General features: G+C 51.4%; 4 protein-coding genes across 4 annotated transcripts; 1 reads left to right on the forward strand and 3 right to left on the reverse strand.

The window, feature by feature from the left end:
* Positions 1 to 1,213: 1,213 nt before the first annotated feature.
* On the forward strand, positions 1,214 to 8,221 carry TGAM01_v209516 (adenylate cyclase; the record flags this gene model as incomplete). Its single annotated transcript, XM_018807872.1, has 4 exons — positions 1,214 to 1,392; positions 1,554 to 2,202; positions 2,565 to 7,916; positions 7,982 to 8,221. 4 exons carry the CDS (start codon positions 1,214 to 1,216, stop codon positions 8,219 to 8,221), a joined length of 6,420 nt encoding a protein of 2,139 aa, XP_018658910.1.
* A 958-nt stretch (positions 8,222 to 9,179) lies between these two features.
* On the reverse strand, positions 9,180 to 11,069 carry TGAM01_v209517 (alpha-1,6-mannosyltransferase; the record flags this gene model as incomplete). The annotated part of the gene is made up of 3 exons (XM_024550570.1): positions 9,180 to 10,384; positions 10,528 to 10,965; positions 11,057 to 11,069. The coding sequence occupies 3 exons, from the start codon at positions 11,067 to 11,069 to the stop codon at positions 9,180 to 9,182; spliced, it is 1,656 nt and encodes a 551-aa protein (XP_024404682.1).
* Positions 11,070 to 12,254: 1,185 nt separating this feature from the next.
* On the reverse strand, positions 12,255 to 14,781 carry TGAM01_v209518 (hypothetical protein; the record flags this gene model as incomplete). The annotated part of the gene is made up of 3 exons (XM_024550571.1): positions 12,255 to 14,273; positions 14,451 to 14,600; positions 14,743 to 14,781. The coding sequence occupies 3 exons, from the start codon at positions 14,779 to 14,781 to the stop codon at positions 12,255 to 12,257; spliced, it is 2,208 nt and encodes a 735-aa protein (XP_024404683.1).
* A 5,187-nt stretch (positions 14,782 to 19,968) lies between these two features.
* TGAM01_v209519 (mitochondrial phosphate carrier protein 2) lies at positions 19,969 to 21,254 on the reverse strand (the record flags this gene model as incomplete). Its single annotated transcript, XM_018807869.2, has 3 exons — positions 19,969 to 20,037; positions 20,104 to 20,892; positions 20,967 to 21,254. 3 exons carry the CDS (start codon positions 21,252 to 21,254, stop codon positions 19,969 to 19,971), a joined length of 1,146 nt encoding a protein of 381 aa, XP_018658907.2.
* Between the last annotated feature and the right edge of the window lie 52 nt (positions 21,255 to 21,306).

Below are 21,306 nucleotides of genomic sequence, written 5' to 3' on the forward strand. Positions count from 1 at the left end.
GCCGAATGTTGGCGGTAGCTGACAGGGCGGCTTTGCTCAATGCGCCGGACTCCGCATCCCGCAGATTGCTGCTAATTAATCCCATCCCATCCCAAAGTCTCACCTTTGACGGAGTGGTCATGCCGCTTACAGGTACAAGCGCGTGTGCCCTCTCGAGACGGAAATGCGTGCTGCGGCTGTGTGTTTTCTACATGGGGCCAGGACCGGGTGTAAGTAAAGTACGTACATATGTGCAAAAGATGCTGCCGTAAGAAGGCTAATCCATTGGACAACGTCATGCCGTTAACGTGCATAAGAAACAGCTGCTGAGTTATTTAGTCGGTCCACCCAGGGTCCCTCCAAAAAGAGCCCGTCCTGTGGCTTGGCGCCAAAAGTGCTGGTGATGAGAGAGTCTTTGCTCGGAGGATGCAGAGCCAATGCAGTCCCTGTAGAAGGGCTTACAAGTACCGTAGCAGCAGTAGTAAATATAGGCGAACCTATAGGTGCTAAGACCATAACGTAGAAGAAGCCGTACGCGTAGATAAATGTGATTGACTACCAGTAGTACTAGGTAGGTACAAGCAAGTATTAGACGACGAGAGTGATTCGTGAGCTTGGTCTCAGAGCGCCAAGTTTCCTTTAGACGCTCGGATGACTGTGTCTTCTTAAAAGTGCATCCATGGTGCGGAACCAACCAATGCAGATTGTAGTACAGACAGCAAAAAACCGTTGGCCCGAAATTGGGCGAGACATTGCGTGTCTATCCGCTTTCTCCCACCGAGCCGCCCTCGACTCTGCGATGCTACTTGTACTTGTATACATCCAGACCCTCCACCCACCCCCTCACTTCGCACCCCTCCCAGAGCTAGTTGAGCAAAAGTGTTCAGCCCTGCCAAACCGGCTCTGGGGCTGGAACGATCCCAGCCTTTGCTTGTGACCACACGCTTGACTTTCGTCTTTTGTATAATCCCGCGCCGCAGCCGACAGATGCCCAGCTCGCCGGCCCCTCGTCAAACGTAGCGTCTACGGCGTCGACAAGCGAAAAACAACGAGACCTTTGACAAACATCCAGCACCGCCATCCAGAGGCCGTTAAATAGCCCGCCAGACAGTTCCGCCGCTCCTCTGCCAGCTGCCCGCAGACCGTCAAGCATGACGTGATTGCGCCTCGACGACCTCTCCCAGCACCTGTCCGCATCGCATGGTAGACGCCTGGAGCTCTCCGCTGGGCGACAATGGCCGACCATGAGGCTGCCTTCCGCATCAGCTCCGGCACGAGCGCAAGCACCGACAGCACTCGTTCTTCGCTGACCGCGAAGCCTTCGACGCCGACGACGGCCACGGCCGAAGCTGCGTCGCGAACAGCGCCACCCGCGCACATCGATACGGAAGCCTCCACGCCCCAGCACTACAAGTGAGTATCTCTCCCGGCCTCGTCTCTCCAGCGTCCGCCTCTGCTCTGGCGGGCACACGGGAGCCGTCGCTCGCCTTCTCGTGCCGTCCGCCCTTGCCGTCGCCTTGAGCCGTTTCCTCGTCTGCGCAACATGTCTAACGCGGGTCCCTGCGTTGCTGTAGAAGCCTCTCACGAGATGATGATCTCCAGATCTCGCCTACCACGTCCACCGCCACTACCCGCGGCGCCATCTCGCCGACGACGTCGAGGGAGAGCGGCCGCCGCCTGAGCGATCTCACAAACTATCGCCGCGACCTGGCCGTCCTCGATCCCCTGCGCGGCCACTCCAACCAGCCCAACTATCCCGCGAGCCTCCTCGACGAGTCGGCCGACACCATGTCGCTCTTCTCGCAGTATTCCGCCGGGCTGCACGGCTTGGGATCGCGCACCGGCGCAAGCTCGTCGCTGGGCCTCCACGACTCGCCAGAGCACTTGTATTCTCCAGACGACAGACGGCCCTCAGAAGCTAGTGTCACCACCACGGCTAGCAGCACCGGCTCCAAGGCTAGTGGGCACCGTGGCAATATGCGCAAGCTGCAGGGCTTCTTTGGCGAAGAGTTTCCTGGCCGCGACAGTTCCGAGAGTAGCCTCCCATCATATATGGGGAAAGACCAACGATCGCGCTCCTACAGTCACACTCGCCCAACCCATCGCGATCGCAACTACTCTAATGCCACCGATCATACCAGGGATGCCTCGCCTGCATCATCAAGACCCAGGACCCCAGTTCCGGCCCCTGAAGTAGTGCCTTTTTTGTATCAGGACAACACTGTGAGTCTGACTTGTGTTTCCGAATCTCTCTTCTCCTCCCCACCTAATCTACGCCGCCTCTCCTTCTCCCTGCTTTGTTTTCTTCTTTTTCATCATCACCGTACCTTTCTTTTTCGTCTGTCTTTTCCTATCCTTTTTTTTTTGGTTCCTTTACTCTTTGTTTTATTTTACGGTCCCCATGTCCCTGCCTCCCTTTTCCGAAAATGGCGTAAGCTCTTCTTTTTGCCTTCTGCTCGATCCACTCTTTTTCTTCGTTACGGGGCCGCCTTCGATCCACGAGTATTAGTGGGGGGGATTCGAAATTGGGAGAATCGATTTCGCTTGTTGTCGTGTCACGGAATCTGACTTGCTTTGCTTTCTAGGACATTGCGCGGTATGGAGAGGCACCCGTGAGAGACATCATGACCGGACCCGATCGGGATCGATACATGTCAGATGGCGCGCCCCAGGTGCCGCCAAAGTCTTCTTCCTCCTCACGCGCGGGAATCGTCCACCTGCCCAGCCACTATCACCGCCATAACAAGAGCATCGATGATCCAAGGAGCCTGCGGCCGAGCACCAGTCGGGAAGACTCCACGAGCAGTTCATATCCCCGCGACCGAGGAGCCATGACGGGAACAATCTTCAGCAGCTCGCGCTCCAGAGCCCAGAGTCCGACACCGAGCACTCACAGTGCGCATACGCCCTACTCAAAGTCAAGCCAGGTGGAATCTTCCCCTGGGCACCATGGCAAACTTGGGCTGCTCAATCGGTTTCGACGACACAAGGACAAGGACGAAGGCAATGCCGGTGGCTCCAAGCTCAAGGATCTTCCTCAGTCTACGAGATCTTTGCAGGCAAAGTCTTCCAAGACGGATTTGACGCGCCCCGAGCTGTCGCCATCTGCATTCCCGTCCACCTTTGTTCTCGGCTCTGGAGACGTCTCTGATGCTTCCGAGACTCGGTCGCTCGCTGGTCCTCGCGCCGCAACCTTCAAGAACAACTTTCCCTTCTCCAAGAACAGGCGACCCCCTCGGCCCTTCGAATGCGACGATACCATTGGCCCGACCGACCGCGCTGACCCTGGCCACATGTACCACCTCGACACGAACTTGAACGATATGGAAGGTATTCTGGCCAAGCCACCCCCATTGACCCCCATGGACACATCCTTCGTGAATAACGTCGACCCTGACTCCATCGATTCGGCAGTTTCAGCGCCGAAGGGACGCTGGGATGCTCCTGACAGCTGGGCAGTCCGCCGAGGGACCGAGGACACTACGGTACAGCAACCGGAAGTAGAAGACCTCTCAAGCCCACCACGGCCGGAGGAGAAGCTGACTCCTTACTTTATTCGCATTTTCCGATCGGACGGGACCTTTTCAACACACTCCATGCCTCTAGATGCCACCGTCGCGGAAGTGATATCTCAAGTTATTAAGAAAACTTATGTCGTCGACGGGCTCGAGAACTATCACATAATCATGAGGAAGCATGACCTGATTCGCGTCCTAACGCCGGGCGAGCGGCCGTTGCTCATTCAGAAACGACTTTTACAGCAACTCGGCTACGAAGAGAAAGATAAGATAGAGGACTTGGGCCGAGAGGACATCGGCTACTTGTGCCGATTCATGTTCTTGTCTGCCAGGGAAAGTGACTTCCATTCAAAAACCGCGGATTTAGGCATTCAGAAAGCCCAAAAGATCAACTATGTTGACCTCGCGGGTCGCAATCTCGTCACCATCCCCATCTCCCTCTATCTTAGAGCTAACGAAATTATATCTCTCAACCTCTCGCGCAATCTGTCGCTGGATGTGCCAAGGGATTTTATCCAGTCCTGCAAGAATCTCCGGGATATCAAATTTAACAATAACGAGGCACGAAAATTGCCGCTCAGCCTCGGCCGCGCTGCGAGACTCACGTATCTAGATGCCTCGAACAACAGGCTAGAACAGCTGGAGCATGCTGAATTGAACGCCCTCGCTGGACTTTTGAAGATGAACCTCGCCAACAACCGCCTAACGCACTTGCCTCCTTACTTCGGTGCGTACCAGGCGCTAAGGAGCTTGAATCTTTCTTCCAACTTTTTGGATTCATTTCCTCCCTTTTTATGCGAGTTGCAGAGCCTGGTTGATCTAGATTTAAGCTTCAACAGTATCTCAGAGCTGCCAGAGGAGGTTGGCCAGTTGAAGAACCTGGAAAAACTTCTCATTACCAATAACCATTTGAGTGATAGCGTCCCAGATACGTTCCGAGATCTCATCAGCCTGCGCGAACTTGATATCAAGTACAATTATATCACTAATATTGATGTGATTTCCGAGCTTCCCAAACTGGAGATTTTGTACGCCGCTCACAACCACATCTCGGCCTTTAAGGGCAAGTTCGAGCGGATCCGCCAACTCAAGCTGAACTCCAATCCACTCAACAAGTTCGAAATCCAAGAGCCGCTTCCGACCCTCAAAACCCTGAACCTTTCACAAGGCCAGCTGGCAAGTATCGACTCCGCTTTCGCGAACATGCCAAACTTAGAGCGCCTAGTCCTTGACAAGAACCATTTTGTCTCGCTGCCGCCCCAGATTGGCGCCTTGACTCGTCTGGAGCACTTCAGCATTGCCCATAATTCTGTGGGCGAGCTTCCGCCTCAGATTGGTTGCCTAACAGAGCTGAGGGTTCTTGATGTTCGAGACAACAATATTTCCAAGCTCCCTATGGAAATATGGTGGGCCAACAGGCTTGAGACCTTCAATGCCTCCTCTAACATGCTAGAAACCTTCCCTAAGCCTGCCTCGCGGGCCCCACGGCTACCCGGCGAAGAAGGACAGGGGCCGCTTCCAACATCCAATGGCAAGGCGCTCCCGTCGGGGACCCTCTCTGCCACTGGTAGCTCTGACGAACTAGGAGAGGAACGCCGACCCAGCCAAGCGTCCAGCACCACCTTGCTGAGCGTTGGCCCAACTCCTAACATACCAGGAGCAGATCGAAAGAGTTCTGTTGTGTCCGTTTATGGAAAGGGCGGACGTAAGACGTCCGTCATGTCTAGAGGAACGACGCAGTCACAGAACACAGTCTCGACTTCGGCCCAATCATTAAGAAAGGATTCAGGCCTGTCGTCTAGACTGACAAATACGTTTTCTGGCTCGCTGCGAAATCTCTATCTTGCAGATAATCGTCTGGATGACGATGTCTTCGATCAAATTACACTTCTCGCGGAGCTCAGGGTTCTCAACCTGTCATACAACTGGGAGATTAGTGATATGCCTCAAAGGTCGATGAAGAGTTGGCCACAGCTTGTAGAGCTATATCTTTCCGGAAACGTGTTGACGAGCCTTCCGGCAGACGATTTAGAAGAAACAAGCCTTCTTCAAACCCTATATATCAACGGCAACAAGTTCACAAATCTTCCGGCTGATATATCAAGAGCGAAGAAGCTTGCGATTTTGGACTGCGGCAATAATTCTCTAAAGTACAACATTGCCAATGTTCCATATGACTGGAACTGGAACCTGAATCCCAACCTCAGATACCTGAATCTCTCTGGAAACAAGCGACTGGAGATCAAACAGACTGCTTGGGGCGGCATTGATGGCCCTGGTGCTGTGAATCGGGAGGAGTACACCGACTTCAATCGGCTTCCTAACTTGAGGATACTTGGACTGATGGATGTCACCTTAACTCAACCCAGCATACCGGACCAGAGCGAAGATAGGCGAGTTAGAACATCCGGGTCACTGGCAGGTCATTTGCCATATGGCATGGCCGACACTCTCGGCAAGAACGAGCATTTGTCGACAGTTGACCTTGTCGTGCCGCGTTTCAACTCGTCGGAAACGGAGATGCTTCTCGGCCTCTTCGATGGCCAGGCATTATCAAGCGGAGGGTCCAAGATTGCCAAGTATCTTCACGAAAACTTTGGACTCATCTTTGCCCAGGAGCTCAAGGCCTTGAAAACCCGCCAAAGCGAAACGCCGGCCGATGCCCTCCGCAGGGCTTTCCTGGCCCTCAACAAAGAATTAGTGACCGCTGCAGTCCAGTATACCGATGATCGCAAGAAGAAATCGCATAGGGGCGTCACCCAGCCGGTCATTCTTAGTAGGGAGGATTTGAACTCTGGAGGAGTCGCCACCGTCCTGTATCTTCAGGGCACAGAGTTGTACGTGGCAAATGTTGGTGATGTACAGGCCATGGTCATAAAAACCGACAGCAAGCATCACATCTTGACCCGGAAACACGATCCTGCAGAGGCATCGGAACGATCACGGATTCGCGAAGCCGGAGGATGGGTATCTCGCAATGGTCGATTGAACGATGTACTACAAGTGTCTCGAGCTTTTGGATATGTTGATCTGATGCCTGCCGTCCAAGCTGCTCCTCACGTTACCAACATGACCATTCGAGAGAATGACGACATTATTGTCATGGCTACAAGCGAGCTCTGGGAATACCTTCCACCTGGTCTCGTTACTGATATTGCGCGAGCAGAGCGCCAAGATCTCATGCGTGCTGCTCAGAAACTTCGTGACCTTGCAATGGCTTACGGCGCGTCTGGGAAGATTATGGTAATGATGATTAGCGTGGTCGACCTGAAGAGGAGGGTAGAACGTTCCCGCCTTCATCGTGGCACAAGCATGTCGCTTTATCCTTCGGGCGTCCCTGCTGAAGCCCCGTATCTTCTTTCTACAAGAAGGGGACGAAAGGGCAAGGGGGATGTCCTCGACTCTTCCCTTAACCGGCTCGAGGCAGAAATCCCAGCACCAACCGGCAACGTCTCTATCTGCTTCACCGACATCAAGAATTCCACGACTCTCTGGGAAATGTACCCCAACGCAATGCGATCAGCCATCAAGCTGCACAACGAAGTCATGCGTCGGCAGCTACGCCGAATTGGAGGATACGAAGTCAAGACTGAAGGCGATGCTTTCATGGTGTCATTCCCCACGGCGACTTCAGCTCTGCTCTGGTGTTTTGCTGTTCAAATGGAACTCCTTGACGTCCCTTGGCCGTCCGAAGTATTGAACTCAATGTCATGTCAGCCAATATATGATAAGGACAACGCTCTTATTTTCAAGGGCTTGTCAGTTCGCATGGGTATTCATTATGGAGATTGCGTGTGCGAAACAGACCCCGTCACTCGTCGTATGGATTACTTTGGCCCTATGGTCAACAAAGCGTCACGTATATCTGCTGTTGCCGACGGCGGCCAGATTACTGTTTCTTCAGACTTCATTTCTGAAATCCAGCGCTGTCTGGAGAACTATCAAGACACTGATCGAAACGTCTCGGCCGGGTCGGAAGCCTCTTTCGAAGACGAGTCTCTTGCGGCTACTATACGCAAAGACTTGAGGTCTTTGACGTCCCAAGGATTTGAAGTCAAAGAGATGGGAGAGAAGAAGCTAAAGGGTCTCGAAAATCCCGAGATTGTCTATTCTCTGTATCCACACGCCCTTACCGGCCGTATTGAATACCACTTGCAGCATGAACGTCAGGTAGAAACGCCGGATAAACCCACTGCCATTATGGGTGGTGGCGAGCTCTCCTTTGACCCGGACGCTATTTGGTCATTGTGGAAAGTCAGCCTGCGTCTTGAGATGCTGTGCAGTACACTCGAGACAGTTAGGGGACCGGGACTCCAGCCGCCCGAGACTGAACTCCTTGAACGTATGAAGAACAGAGGAGGTGAAGTCACTGAACGCTTCTTGATTAATTTTATGGAACATCAAGTGAGCAGAATAGAGGTAAGCAATTCGTCCAAATAACATCCCTCCCTTTTCAATCGGACCATACTGACGAGTGCCAATAGACTTGTGTGTCGACACTGACGATGCGTCATCTTGCCATTGGCGGAGGAACACTCCGTGAACTGAATCAACTTCGTGCTCCCATGGCTGCAGTATTCGAGGCCTTTATGGCGCAAAAAGAAGAGCTCGAGCGCTATAAGCAAAAATATGGCGAATTCGATGACGATGACCGCAGCAACGGGGTTTTGACGGCTGACAGTATCGAAGAATTCGAAGATGGGAGTGAGACAGAACAAGAGTAAGATGTTTTATTTTACTTGTACTACTAAACAAGTTGAGCGCTCACTTTACTGAATTACTTGGAGCTTCTTCTCATGGTGGAGTTTTTCTTATCATTCTGCACCTCTGGCGCAGGGAAGAGAGGGTTGTTGGAGTTGGAAAGCAGAGTTATATATACTCTCCTTTTCTTTGTTTTCCCCCTTAATTTTATTTGTTGCATTCTTGGATCAAAATCAGGTTTCAACGTGGTCGGGATGGATTTATACATATAAGGCTTTGCGTTGGCGCAGTCTTTGGCGAAAGTTTTGTTTATCGGGAGGGGGGGAAGTTGTACGAGAAGGTTAGCAAATGCTTTGGGACGGGAGCGGATGATGGTGCAGTATATATATATACCACCTATATATACACCTCTACATATACTGTTATGAGTGGTTTCTTGTTTTTTCTCGAGCTTCTTTTTTTTTGTATAACCTCTGGAGGAAGGATGAGGAGGATTGGATTGGTTCAAATGCATCTACAGTCGAAACAAATTGGGTAGCACAGCGGTTGTTTTTTTTTTTTTTTTTTTCTCAAGGAGATTGATTATTTGGCTCTGTTTTGCGCTTTATCCCCCTATTCTCCTTTTGTTTATCACTGTTACAAGTAGCCACAAGAGTGGCTTTGTTTGTGTATGGAGATTTAGTTTGCATTCAATGGGCGAAGAGAGAGGACTGCTATTTGGATAAGAAGGGAGATGGGGGGGAAAAAAACAACTTTTGTATAGGATTGATTGCGAAGAAAATTGATTTGGTTCTTTTTTTCCTGAGTTTGGCGACTGCGTATGTGTATATTATATGTTTGCTCTTATCTAGTAATTAATTCGACAGACATGGACTGAAACACTGCCTTCTTCATTTATATATTGTACATGGGCGATATGCCGCGTCCCGTCTTCTTTTTTTGTGCATACCAGAAGCAACGGGGCTTTTTGTTTCTATACTTCTATATAGCATCATCTTCACGGACCTGTTTCATAATATGAATTCGAGGGGACATGCGTGGCCCAATCCACCAGCCCCCAGTCAGCTTCCTTAAGAAATCCCTAACGGTGGCAATTGTTGCGCCCTGTCCAAGAATACCATCTTTGACTCCTTCTACATGCAGCGTTTCTGCTGCTTTGGCAATTTGCCCGGGCCGGAAGATTTCAATGCCGTCGTAGCTGTGGATTTGGCCAATGGTGTCCCATGTTCCGAGGACGAGGGATGGATCTTCCATGAGGACGTAGTCGAACTGAGACCAGAAGTCTTGACGATGCAATTCTTCGCTTGACTCTGTCTTATCGAACAGCAGGGTCGGAGAGGAAGAGGTTGAGGACATGGGAGGGAGACCATGTGGGTTTTGGCCGAAGAGGGTGAGGCCGGTCATGCAAGTCAGGACGTCTGCGTGGACGAGTAGCCGAGGAGGAGAGGGTGAAGTGTCGTTTGAAGTGATGGCGTAGAGCTGGGACAGCGCATCGCCGCCGGGGTAGTTGAGGGATGAGAGGAGGAGCATGACGGTACTTGCGGCGAATGCGGCGAGGATAGAGAGGGACAGAATCGCGGTGGCGAGGCTATAGAGGAGCGATTTTGATCGGCGTGAAGAGATGAAGCTGGCACCTACGGCGGCGGCAGCAGTGAGCGAAGGGACGGTGTAGAAGATGAAGCGTGTTTCTTTGTGAGGCTGGATGGAGTACACGGCAATAAAGACAATGGATGGAATAACCAGATCTTGAACTCGGCGAGAGGTTCCAGGTTGGTAGAGTGCCAGCCCAATGAGAGGAAAGCACAACGGATTAAGTAAGAGCCGCGGCAGCGCAGAGGTGAAGTAGTAATGCCATGGAGAGACGCCCCAGTTGGAGGAAGACCCCAGCACGGCATTGTAGTAAAAGCCCGCGAGCTCTGGCCACAGGGGCTTCTGCCAAAAATACGAGTCAATAGGGATGGAGAGGCCGAGCGCGGCGATGAAGGAGGCGAGAAAGAAGGTGATGAGCTCGCGTAGACTGAGGTAGGATTTGGCGAGGGCGAGGACTCCCGTTGCGGCGAGAAGGATGGCCAGTTCGGAGCGGAAGATGGCTGTGGCGAAGACGAGGAGGGCGATTGCTTGGCGACGGCGAGTTCGTTGGAGTGAGGCGTTGTTTTTGGGGAGGAGGAATGCAGATGCCAGGGTTGCTGTGTTAGTTGAATGTTAGTATGGTCGAGGGAGTATAAAGAATACAGCGAGATATGAAGCATGAAAGATGAGACCAGAAGGGAATATCATTGCGTTGAGTGAGTGGTAAAGAAGGATAAGACGGGAAATAGGGGCAACTCACTCAGCCCAAAAGCAAACATGTTCGGCAACGTCCTGCTCAGATAAAACACCACATGGAACTGCGTCACGCTCAACACCACCCACCACCTCGCCGCCCCCCTCCCAAACGCCTCCCTCAACGCAGCCCCAAACACCGCCAAGCAGACGGCATTGAACCCGCCCAGCACCGCCCTCACGACAAACTGCGCGTGCTCGAAGCCAATCAGCGCAATCAGCGGCTGGCTCACGCCCGCCAGGAGCACCGGCCCGACAAACGTCCGCGGCACGGCGCCCGGGAAGCTGAAGTGGTCGTACGTGGAGGAGAGCCGCTCGTGGATGTCGTGCGTGGGGGTGCCGTAGACGAGGATGTCGTGCGTGGCCTGGAGGTTGAATGACTCTTCGACTTTGGTGTAGGGGGCGGCGAGGAGGTGCAGCAGAGGCACGATGAAGAGGAGGAGGTCTGCGGTTGGGGGGTTCTGGTTTAGTATAAATTGACTGGTTGTGGTGTATGACGCAAATGGATTGAAGTTCAATGAGGGATTTGCACATACCTATGAGTTCCATTGTTGACGGCCTGGTAGACGTTTATATCATATCATATCTCATGTGTGTGAAAGGGCGCTGGGCTATGTACACGTAGGTAGACTAAACGGCCACTTGAATGCTCTCCTTGAAATGCACCAGAGTTGAGAGATTTAGGCTCTGTTATAACTAAATAAGATCCAGCTTACGCTAATGAAAGCCAAGCTTCACAATTGACGGTAGTAGAAAGATGGAGGTCAAAACTCACTGCCGTCCTGAATACACATGTGTGTTTCAAGTGAGATGGCATCTCTCATAGGACTGAGCTCCCTTTCGCTATGGCGGGAATGTCTCGGAACGGCTCAACCATCTCCCGCACTGCAGCGCAACGTTCTCCCCTCCAGCTTACACCTTTACTGAGCAACTGCACGAAGAAGAAAAAGATATTGTCACCATTATTTATTGTTGCAAGCCAAACTCACTGCTATTATTACCTCCGAAGAGCCTCAAAAGCACAGTCCCTTGACCAGTCTCCGCGAAAATCCCAGCTCTGCCAGCGGCACCACCTCTCATTCAGTGGTGACATCTCGGCGGCTGCACACCTTAAAAACATTATCCCCTCCCAACGCTATGTAAGACAACTAAATGTATGATACAACTCTTGCAGAAGAATACAAATCAAGTTCCAAAAAGAAAGATGGGAAAAAATAAACTTCCAAAATATAGAAAAGAATGGAAAAGTAAAATCGACAGAGAAAAGCTAAAGACAAAGAAGGAGTAACATATGTCGGCGGATTGTGGTGAGCCATGCGTTACCTAGTCCGCAGCATGTTTCTGTTTGAATCATGCAGTAAACGCCATGCCCTAATGAATTGGTCGTATTTTCCTGCTTCAACAGATCTGCCGCAAGAATGGCGTGTGCGGTTTAAAAAGCGAATGTTATGCGTGGAGGGAAAAAGTGAAAAGATTGCTTCCCATGCTGAGTTCCTCCTCCTTGGTTCGGCGTAAAAGAATTTTCCTCCCGAATATATAGAGATTGATAGAGACTGTAAAATGCAAAAGATGCCTGTCATCAATCGTACATGCGAATTCGCCATACGCCTATTATTGCGCACCTCCCTGGACGGTTTTTTGTTGTCCGTATATGTGCGTGTCTCTGTGTGCGTGTCTGTCTCTTGTGTCGTGAATATCTTTTGATTATTCAAAATAAGACCACTGTATCCCGCTTTATGCTAAGAATGGCGTGCTCCTCTTCCTGCCTAGACCAATGCTCATGCGACCTGTCCTCTTCTCCTTTTCTTTTTCTTTCTCTGGAGCGTCGCCATTGATGGTGGTATCCAGGGAGCTATTCCTGTCCTTGAAGAAGCTGAAACTTCGCTTCGACATCGACTTGCTACCTCGTTTAGACCGATCAAGGAACCCAGAAGATCCGCCTTCTTCTTTCTTTCTGGCGGCCTCCTCAACGGCTGCAGACTTCTTGCTAGCCTCTAGTACTTTTTGTAGCTCATCTTGCTCATTCCTTCGAGCTTGCATAGCTTGCATATGATCTTCTCTGCGTTTCTTGTCGTCTTCTCTAAGTTGTTTCTCTCTGAGCTTTTCTTTCTCCTTCTCGGCTTGCTTCGCCGCCTTCTCCGCCGCCTTTTCAGCGGCCTCGCGCTCCTTCTTCTCTCGTTTCAAATCATCCCTAGATTTTGTTTCTATCCTGGTGGCTTTTTTGCCTGTGAGGCTCACGCCCGGCGCGCCAATAAACGGCATCTCGGGTATTTTTGGGGATTCGACGATGGGTGAAGTTGGTAATGGCACTCCGGTTGCTGTAGCGGCATGTGCGAGAGTTGCCAAAGACTCGTGCTCCGGCATTGCAACGGGTGTTGTTACTTGCCGCTTCAGGGGAGCAGGATCTGGCTTGTCCAAGCTTTCGTCTTGTGCTATATTAGCAGCCTGCGTCGCCAACTTCACCTCTTCCATTCCCTCTCTCTCTTGCTCCTCCCTGACTTTCTCAAAAGTCGTTTCTTGGTAAAAGAGAACGTACGCAGTTGCCATGCCGGGTTTGTCGCCAAAGAAATTGCGCACAAAATGCTTATCAACAGGCTCAACCATCTCATCATCGAACAGGACCCAGCCGCGATCCTTGGTCTTGATGATGGAGACGTAGTGGCCGTGGTATGCGTTGCCACCAATATGAACGACAACAGCATAGAGTTCATACATCCTATCAGGGTCCTCTGCGTCATCCGTAGTGTTGAACATGCGCAGATGATAGGGGTAGACAACCCGATGGAACAGTTTCTGAAGACGGCTATAATCCTCGGTGTACTTAAATCGCTTGAGGTGTAGAGTGAGTACTTTAGGCAAGCGCTTGACCTTCATTCGCTTTTCAGCCTCTTGCAGGCCGCCGCAGTGGTCACAGTGGAATTTGTTTCGCTCACAGAGCATCTCTTCGGCCGAAAACTTTCGTAGACAAGATGTGACCGATGAGTGCTGCTCGAGATCAATTGACAGATCGAGAAAAGTCTCGTCTCTCTGTGACGCTGTCTCACAGGTCAAGCACTTAGTCTCAGAAGTTAGTACCCCCTCAAAGATGTCGTGGACCCAACCCGTCCCAGGGGTGCGGTAGCCAGTCATGTTATTCATCAGCGCGGATCCCAAGGCATTCTGTACCGACTGCGCAAGTTCGCCATTGCCTTTGATATCCAGCTGCTCCTGGAGCCTTCTCGCATTTGCTTCAACATTGGCGATGACGTCGTTTAACACGAGGCCGTAGAATTCGTGGGCATCCTGATGCATCGAGTTTCGGAACATTTCGTTATCGCGCTTGAATATCTCGAGAAAACGCTGAGGGCTGAGGACTCCTGTTCGAGTGCTGCTCTGGAGGACTGCCAGGAAGATATCTTTGAGTCCTGTAAAGGTACACTCATCCATGCCGTACCCCACAGCATTTTCTTGCGCCAACTCGAGGATAGGGCCCTTGAGCATGGCCTGCTTCTTTTTGTATTCGGGAGTATCCGGCTTGTCCTCGGGCTTGATAGCAGGCTGCCCAGGTGCAGGCTGACCGTTGTTGATGGCCTGTCTTTGTTTCATTGCTTCCTTGTTGCTGATGCCCTTCTTCTGCTGTTGAGGCGGGGGCGCCGGCATTGGTGGGCGAATAGTGACGTTAACCTTTGGTCGGCTGCCATTGGGTGTTCCAGATGGTGATAGCGATGGGTAGTTGATTACGCTTTCTCGAAACAGATCGGAATAGAACAACGCCTGTACTATGGAGTTACAATAACTAGAACACGTCAAGTTAGCGGTTGAGTAGTTCTATCTTGATTGGGTCTACAAGACGAAGCGAACCAGGTATTTCCAAACTAGGGCTTTTGTTAGCAGGGTGGCAGTCACACAACAGAAAAAGGGACATGGTAGAACATGGGATGATAGACATACGTTTTCGAAGCCGAAAAACTTGTCAGTTCCATCTTCTCGTAAAGCGCCTGCATTCTGCAGCATCTTCTCGAGTGGAGTCAACTCTGGTACAATCTCATCCTTCTTCTTGGGTACCACATCTTTGGTAGTTTGCGCTGTCGACGGCTGCAGCTTGATGGGTTGTTAGCGACTAGATGATTTCGGCGCGAACTATGCCAGTGCCTCTTGAGCACATGGTGATCGACTTTGTAACATCATCGCAAATGAAGGCGGAAGGGTGGATTATCGTGCAGAAGAGTAATGAGAGGCATACCGTGCTGGCGCTTTTGATCTTGTTAAAAAACCCGGCCATCTTGTCGTGCTACGTATGCAATATTCGATATTTGGGTATAGTAATGGGCGACGGTGAAGAGGAAGAAGCGCAAAGACAAAGTTCAAGCAGCCAGAGCCGCTTCAGCAGCCACTCAACGAGATCGAGGACGGCAGTTGAGGGTATTCATTCGAAGTACAGAGGCGACGGAGCAAGCAAATGGATCGAATTGTCAACGCCAGCTGACCAGCGGAGAAGAAGTCTGTCGTAGTAGCGGCCTAGCCTGATTGTACAGGCCCTTAATTTTCCCTTTTTATTTCCTCCTTTTGATCTTGTGACGGGGATGTGGGAGGCTGGACCAAGGCCCCGGTGGTGGCGCTGCGTCGGTGGTTAAGAGAGTGCGTCGGGAGAGAAAATCGAGTCGGATTCGGAGCCGACAAACGGTGTCTGGGAACAACGAGCGAGGGACGTGAAAAAATACGCCGCAGCAGGTTGCAGAAAAGGGCGAAGCAAATGGCGACCGAACAGCAGAGAGCGGAAGAAAGCACGAGAGGTGAGGCGATGCGGAAGAAAAGGACGAGGATGCGTCAGGACGCGGAAATGCAGCCAAGTCTGGCATGGAAGTGGTCCAGTTGGTTTCTGGAAAGGCCCCCAGCGCAGAGTCCGCTATCCGCGACTCACTCCAGGCCCTTTGCTCGGGGCTCCCCAGCTCGCTGTGGGCCAGTGGGGACAGGCCGCTTGCAGGGCGCCAGGGCTGGCATTGGCCGATGGTGCAGCACCGCTTTTGCGCAGTACCTGCGCCGCTACGGCGCACAAGGTAGGCAGTACTTGGCGCATGTGGCACAGTGCTGGATGCTGCTAGCGGCTTAGCGCCCAGGGTTAATGCTGGCCGGCTGGCAAGGCTAGCAGGTAGTGCTGCACTAAAGCGGCGCCTGCACAGAACTCGCTCGCTGTGGGGGAGGGGAAGAGGCCAGCCGGTTGAGTCTGGGCTGCATGAGGCGAATGGGAAACAGGTTGTTGGGGTGGACGAGACGAGATGAGAAGCCTGTGAGCGAGCAGGTGCCTGGTGGCACCGTGTAGGATTCAACGCCGGCGGAATATCAGTTCCCGAACGAGGAGGGACGGGCCTTTTGTCTGTTGCTTTGCTGAAGAACGCCTTGCAGCAGGCGATGATGGTACAGGTACAACTACACAAGTTTCATACGATATCAAGATCCACGGAGGGTCTTCACTGAACATGAAACATAAAGACGGCTCAGATGGAGAGCAGAGCACTGAGGCTCAGCAGCCAGCGGCACGCAACGCTGCCCTGAAGACTCCAGCCCGAGTCAGTTTCCGCCGCTGCTCTGTAAGCAACTTGCGTTTTACTACAGCGAGTACCTGGCACTTACGGCCATGCGTGTGTGCCACTGACTGAACAATCCCGATCCCTCTGGCCGCAGGCTGTATATACAAATCAATAGATCCAATCAATAAATTAATAATTTGGCAGTTGGGCCGGTCATTACCTCGTCATGAAACCCTCTTATGTTTAATCTAGGCGGCAGATGGAGAGCCAAGGCCAAAGAGTGCGTGAGCAGCAGTCGATGCTACTGTGCGATGCTTAAAATATCTCACGGTCAGCCAGTACCTGGCCCTTGGTAGCATCGAAAGTATTTCAGGCTGTCCTTGACATCGATGCTGTAACCGCATCTGTCTCTCGGCCGGTGGACAGCTCCTGTCTTGCAGCATGCCATCTCGAACCTTGGGATTCGGTCCCCTCCCCCAGTCTCTCGCTAGCAGGATCACTCCGCCATGAACTCTTATTTCTGTAGGTATGAACCAGGTGATACATCATCGATCGAATCGAGGGAGCATAAACAAGCACAAGAGAGGGGCATCCCAGCTGGATGGCTGGACTTTGTCTTTGTCGTATGATGTATGTATCCGGGGTAAGCCACGCGGAGGCATCTCCCCCTCGCCTGCATGCGACGGTATGCACACCATCTGGCGTAGCAGCGACTAAGGCTTGGTTAGGAGGCATCTGCAATTTCTCCAGCCAACTTAGCGAACATCGATTGATCCTCAGCAGAATGGCGGCAAAGAAAAGTCAATTCTCCTAGAGCGGTCGCCACGTTCAACGCCTCTTCCCCGTTTATTTGATTCCATTTTCTAGCCCCCTCTCTAACCCGGTTGGTTCGGGAACGCCTCATTCGTCAGCCGTCTAAAATTGACACGGCGCAAAAGACAGACAAACGCAGAACGAGGGAAAGAGAGGAGAGAGAGAGAAAAGTACGAGGTCGTCGATATTAGCCGAGCGGGCTGGGCAGAAGAGGTAATGACGCCAGACCAGGTTTGCGAGTGGTTTTTGTTTGGTCTCCGCCCTTGTTCGACATGGAATCGAAAATTAACTCGTACGAAACGACAGGCGGCTCGAATGCAACAGTGCCTCATGGCCATTGATTGCAAGCAGCAGAATTGCCTATCTGCGGAGCATCGCCGTCTGGCAGACTGCACGAGTTGATTCGCCCGTCGGCACACATGACTCCAGCACACACAAGTAGGTAGCCTCTCGAGCTGTGGGTTTTGCCTAGCCCCCATCTGGAGCAGCTTCAACAATGCGTCGATGGCTGCAGGCACTCGCTCAACTTGTCGTTGCTGAATCTCGCCCGTGGCTCTCCATGCCTTCTGATCATCGCTCCCATCGCCCTTTCCCTCCCCACCACCGCCTCGTCAAATCATGCCTGTGGCAGCTCCCTCGAGCATGGTGATACCAATCCATCATAGCTGCAACGGTTGAACGGCTGCTTGGCACTAGAGCCAACTCTACCAAGCAATCGTCAACGAATCGCAACCTCTTCTCCCTCGCATAACCTGCGATGGTGTGTGGGGAAGAGCCCCTTGCTAGTCCAAGAGAAATAACGTGGCTTTGGAATAGCGAGGGGCCAGGCCGGGGCTTGGGACACCGAAAGACCCAAAAAGGGACCACGAGCCGGGGGCACCACCCAAGGGAACTTTGAAATGCAAGCTCCTACGAGCTCTGCAAGCCATCGAGAGGCGGCGCTTGCATCTGTCTGCGCGGGCTAGTCCTGATCCTGGGCTCGTCGTACGACCATTACTACATGCTTCGTGAACGGCATATGATGGATGCAGGGTTAGTACAGCGGCTAGAGCCAACACGACGTGCCAATACTCCATCTATACGCTCACGCGCAGGCAAATATAGTGATTAAACTGGAGGCAACTGACCTGTTTCTCTATAGCGCAGCGACCAACGTACATACCTGGTTCTGCAAGTCACGGGCTCTCTGCCTCTGCTCCTTTTATCCCTCGCTTTGGAACTGAATCTTGGGACAGCTTCATGCTAATGCTGCGCTTCCCTACCTGGCCGCCGTCTGTACTGCCCGCTCCACCATGTTAGCTGCCCGTTGCATCTAACGGTTTACACCGAAGACATGCATATCACAAACAACCAACACCGTTACACAGATTCTATGCTTATGCTGTAACATACGGGAAATCTCTCTTTTCGAGGCACCATAGACAAGTGAAAGGCCAAGAAGAGAAACGGGGACGCATATCTGGTTCCCGGGCGCGCAGTTGACCAGCCCATGGGCTACATATTCATGCCTTTGCTCCACCAGACGTCATCCTACAGATCGATAATGCGACGATAGCCTGACAGCGACGAGCGCATCATCCCCACCAGCTCCTCCAAGCGCTGGCCCGCAGATTTACTGTATCTTTGCTGCAACGCAACCCCAGCAGGCACGAATATGACAAATTGTGCTCGGCATCCAGATCTAGCTCTCAAAGAATCACACCGAGCTGGAGCTTTGGCGCTCTTCCACTTTGAACTTGAAGAGAAGCTTTCATGATGAAGAAAACAATACGTCAGCCGGGTCGGCGCAAGTACCTTACCTGAACAAAGTAGCAAGCTTCACAAGCCAAAACGTCACTTCATAATTTACCCGTCCACCCTCTTTTCGACGGCCAACCACTGCTTTGGGGCCCAGCCTATCACATATCCCATTCTCCTTCAGCCCATTCGGGCCTTTAATCCTTCTTCTCTTTGCCACACCCGAACTGCGCATCCCTTCTCCATCTGCCGTTGGCCGGCGCCCGCTTTACGCAGCAGATCAGCTTGGCTCTAGAACGCATCGGAACTTGGTCCGTAGGCCTGGTTTTTTAGCTGAAGAATGTGTGAGTGACAATGTGTATGCGCGCATCAACATTTCATCCCGAGTTCTACATTTCTAAAGTTATGCGGATAGAACATCAGGTTCATCCAAAAAGCTCTTGAAACGGGTTGTTAAATACAGCCATATGAAAATAAAGGAGAGAGAGAACACTGGATCGGACATCCTCTTTCGGATACCTATTGCCGACTTGACCATGATTTCTTTGTAGATCTTGCCCTCTTCCACCGTGTCTGATGTCTACTCCACATGCTTCGTTTTATCTCATATTCCTTTCCGCACTGCTTCTATAGTTTCTGTTAGCTCTACTGTTGCTACTGCTGATGCATACTGCAAGTAGTATATGAGGTTATTATAGGCCTGGCTTGCCAAGAACTGTAGACTTTAAAAATAGCTGCGTACAAGCTCTAAATAAAAGGAGGAAAAAAAAAAAAAACGCGCCGTGACCATTAACTACACAGAGACTTCTAATTTTGTGTAAATTTGTATCGTGGTATACGCTTGGCAGAGAACTATATGGATCATTCCTCGACATTGATTTTTAATTGTATGTACAGTACCCAAGTGGCATCACGAACTCAAGATATACTTTAGCTAAACTTTTTGGATATTCAAATTGAGAAGAAGCACACAATCTGGTCGCCAGTTGACTGATGGAAAGCCACTGGAAGGGAATTGCACGGCTGGAAAAGAAAGCATTAGCCAAGGGTAGAGTAACCTCGAGCATCACAAGCACCACAGTGGGACAATGGGCTTCCGACTATTCATCGAAACCCGGCAATCTCCCTTAAGGTCCTCTAACTTCGTAGGCAAACCGACCAACTCTGGCTGTAATACGCCAAAACAATAAAAGTATACAGTACATAATCACATGTTGCTCACCAATTCAAAGAGAGTCTGAGGAATATATTTTCAAGTCGTCATTCAACTACACTTTAATACATATTACAAAAGAAGCAAACGTCCGCACTCGCAAATTAATTCATAGCACATATAGGATCCAGTTCCTAGCAACTTTCTTTTCGCCAGCTCACCATTGTCCCTCTATACTCTATTTCTCCTTGGGTGGCGGTGCCGGACCACCGGTGGTGGGCAAACCCATGAAGATCTTGAAGTAGTCCTATAATTGCAAAGTCAGTTTGACATCTATTACAACTCCTCCGTCTTCGCCGTAGGAGGAACTTACGTAAATCATCCACTGGAGACCAGTCAAAGTGCCAATCATGACAATTCTCATTGGCAAGCCGTTCCAAAGTCCTCTGAATCCGATATCCTTGTAGATGCGACCGACGGCAGAACCAAAACCCTCGCCAGGCTCGCGAACCGAGTTGAGCTTGCTGACCATGACATCTGCGGGGTGGGAAACGATAGCGCAAAGAATACCAGCGAGGTAACCACCAGTGAAGGAGACACCGGTCTGAGCAGCCTTGCTGTAGTCATTCTTATCACCGGGCAAGCGAGCGTAGATCATCTCAACAATGGTTTCGAAAGAGGCAAACTTCATCATGGTATAAGGGATTTGTCGACCCCACAGAGGATAGAGACCCTTGTAAAGACCAGCATAGCCTTCCTTTGCAGTAATCTTGTTGAATCCATCAAGAGCGCCGGTATAAGGGTTTGGTGATCCTCCCTGCATTCGAACCTTGACAGCTTCCATGGGACAGAGGGCAAGGTCGGCTAGAAATTCAGCGGAAGCTGAGGCGGACAGATACAGGAGGGTCTTGTATTTGTGGGCAGCCTCTTCACCAGCCAGGTCGGAATATGTCTTCTTGAAGTATTCATACCATCCGTATTTGAAAGCACCCTGCATAGAGTAACCGAAGAAGGTCGGGCTCCAACCGGTAAAGATGCCGCGGAGGCCCTGGGCGCGATAAATCTTTCCCCATGCTTCAAAATTGCTCTTGTAAAGGGACGAGTCGACCTGGCGGCGCGTTTTGACGAAATCAAGAGGCGTTACAGCGGTATGAGTGAGACCCTTAGGCAGACGGATATAAGCCAAGAAGTTCCCTTGAAGGCAAATAAAAAGAGTACAAAGGGCAATTGACTTACGCATGCCAGCATTCCTCCAAATGTACATGCCGCATAGTACTTTCCAGAGTATAGTTCAATCTTTCCAGCCTTGGCTTGAGCCGCGGAGCTGGCCTTTTCAAATTCCTTGGTAGCCTCATTGCTAAGCTTGACAGCCTTATCTTTGGCATTGTCCACCACAGACCAAGCTCCGTAGAGCTCCGGGCGAGCCTGCAGAGGGGTCGCCTTGGTCTGCGGGCTGTGATATTTCGGCGTTGGGCTGTAAAAGTTGCCCTTTAGGACTTCATCTCTAGGATATAGGTGCGCCATATTGGGGAGTGGTAGGCAACCGAGCCTTCCGATTGTTCCTTAATCCTGGAAA

The sequence above is a fragment of the Trichoderma gamsii genome (assembly GCF_001481775.2).
Source record: "Trichoderma gamsii strain T6085 chromosome Unknown Scaffold_47.2, whole genome shotgun sequence".
In the NCBI taxonomy this organism is placed as follows: domain Eukaryota; kingdom Fungi; phylum Ascomycota; class Sordariomycetes; order Hypocreales; family Hypocreaceae; genus Trichoderma; species Trichoderma gamsii.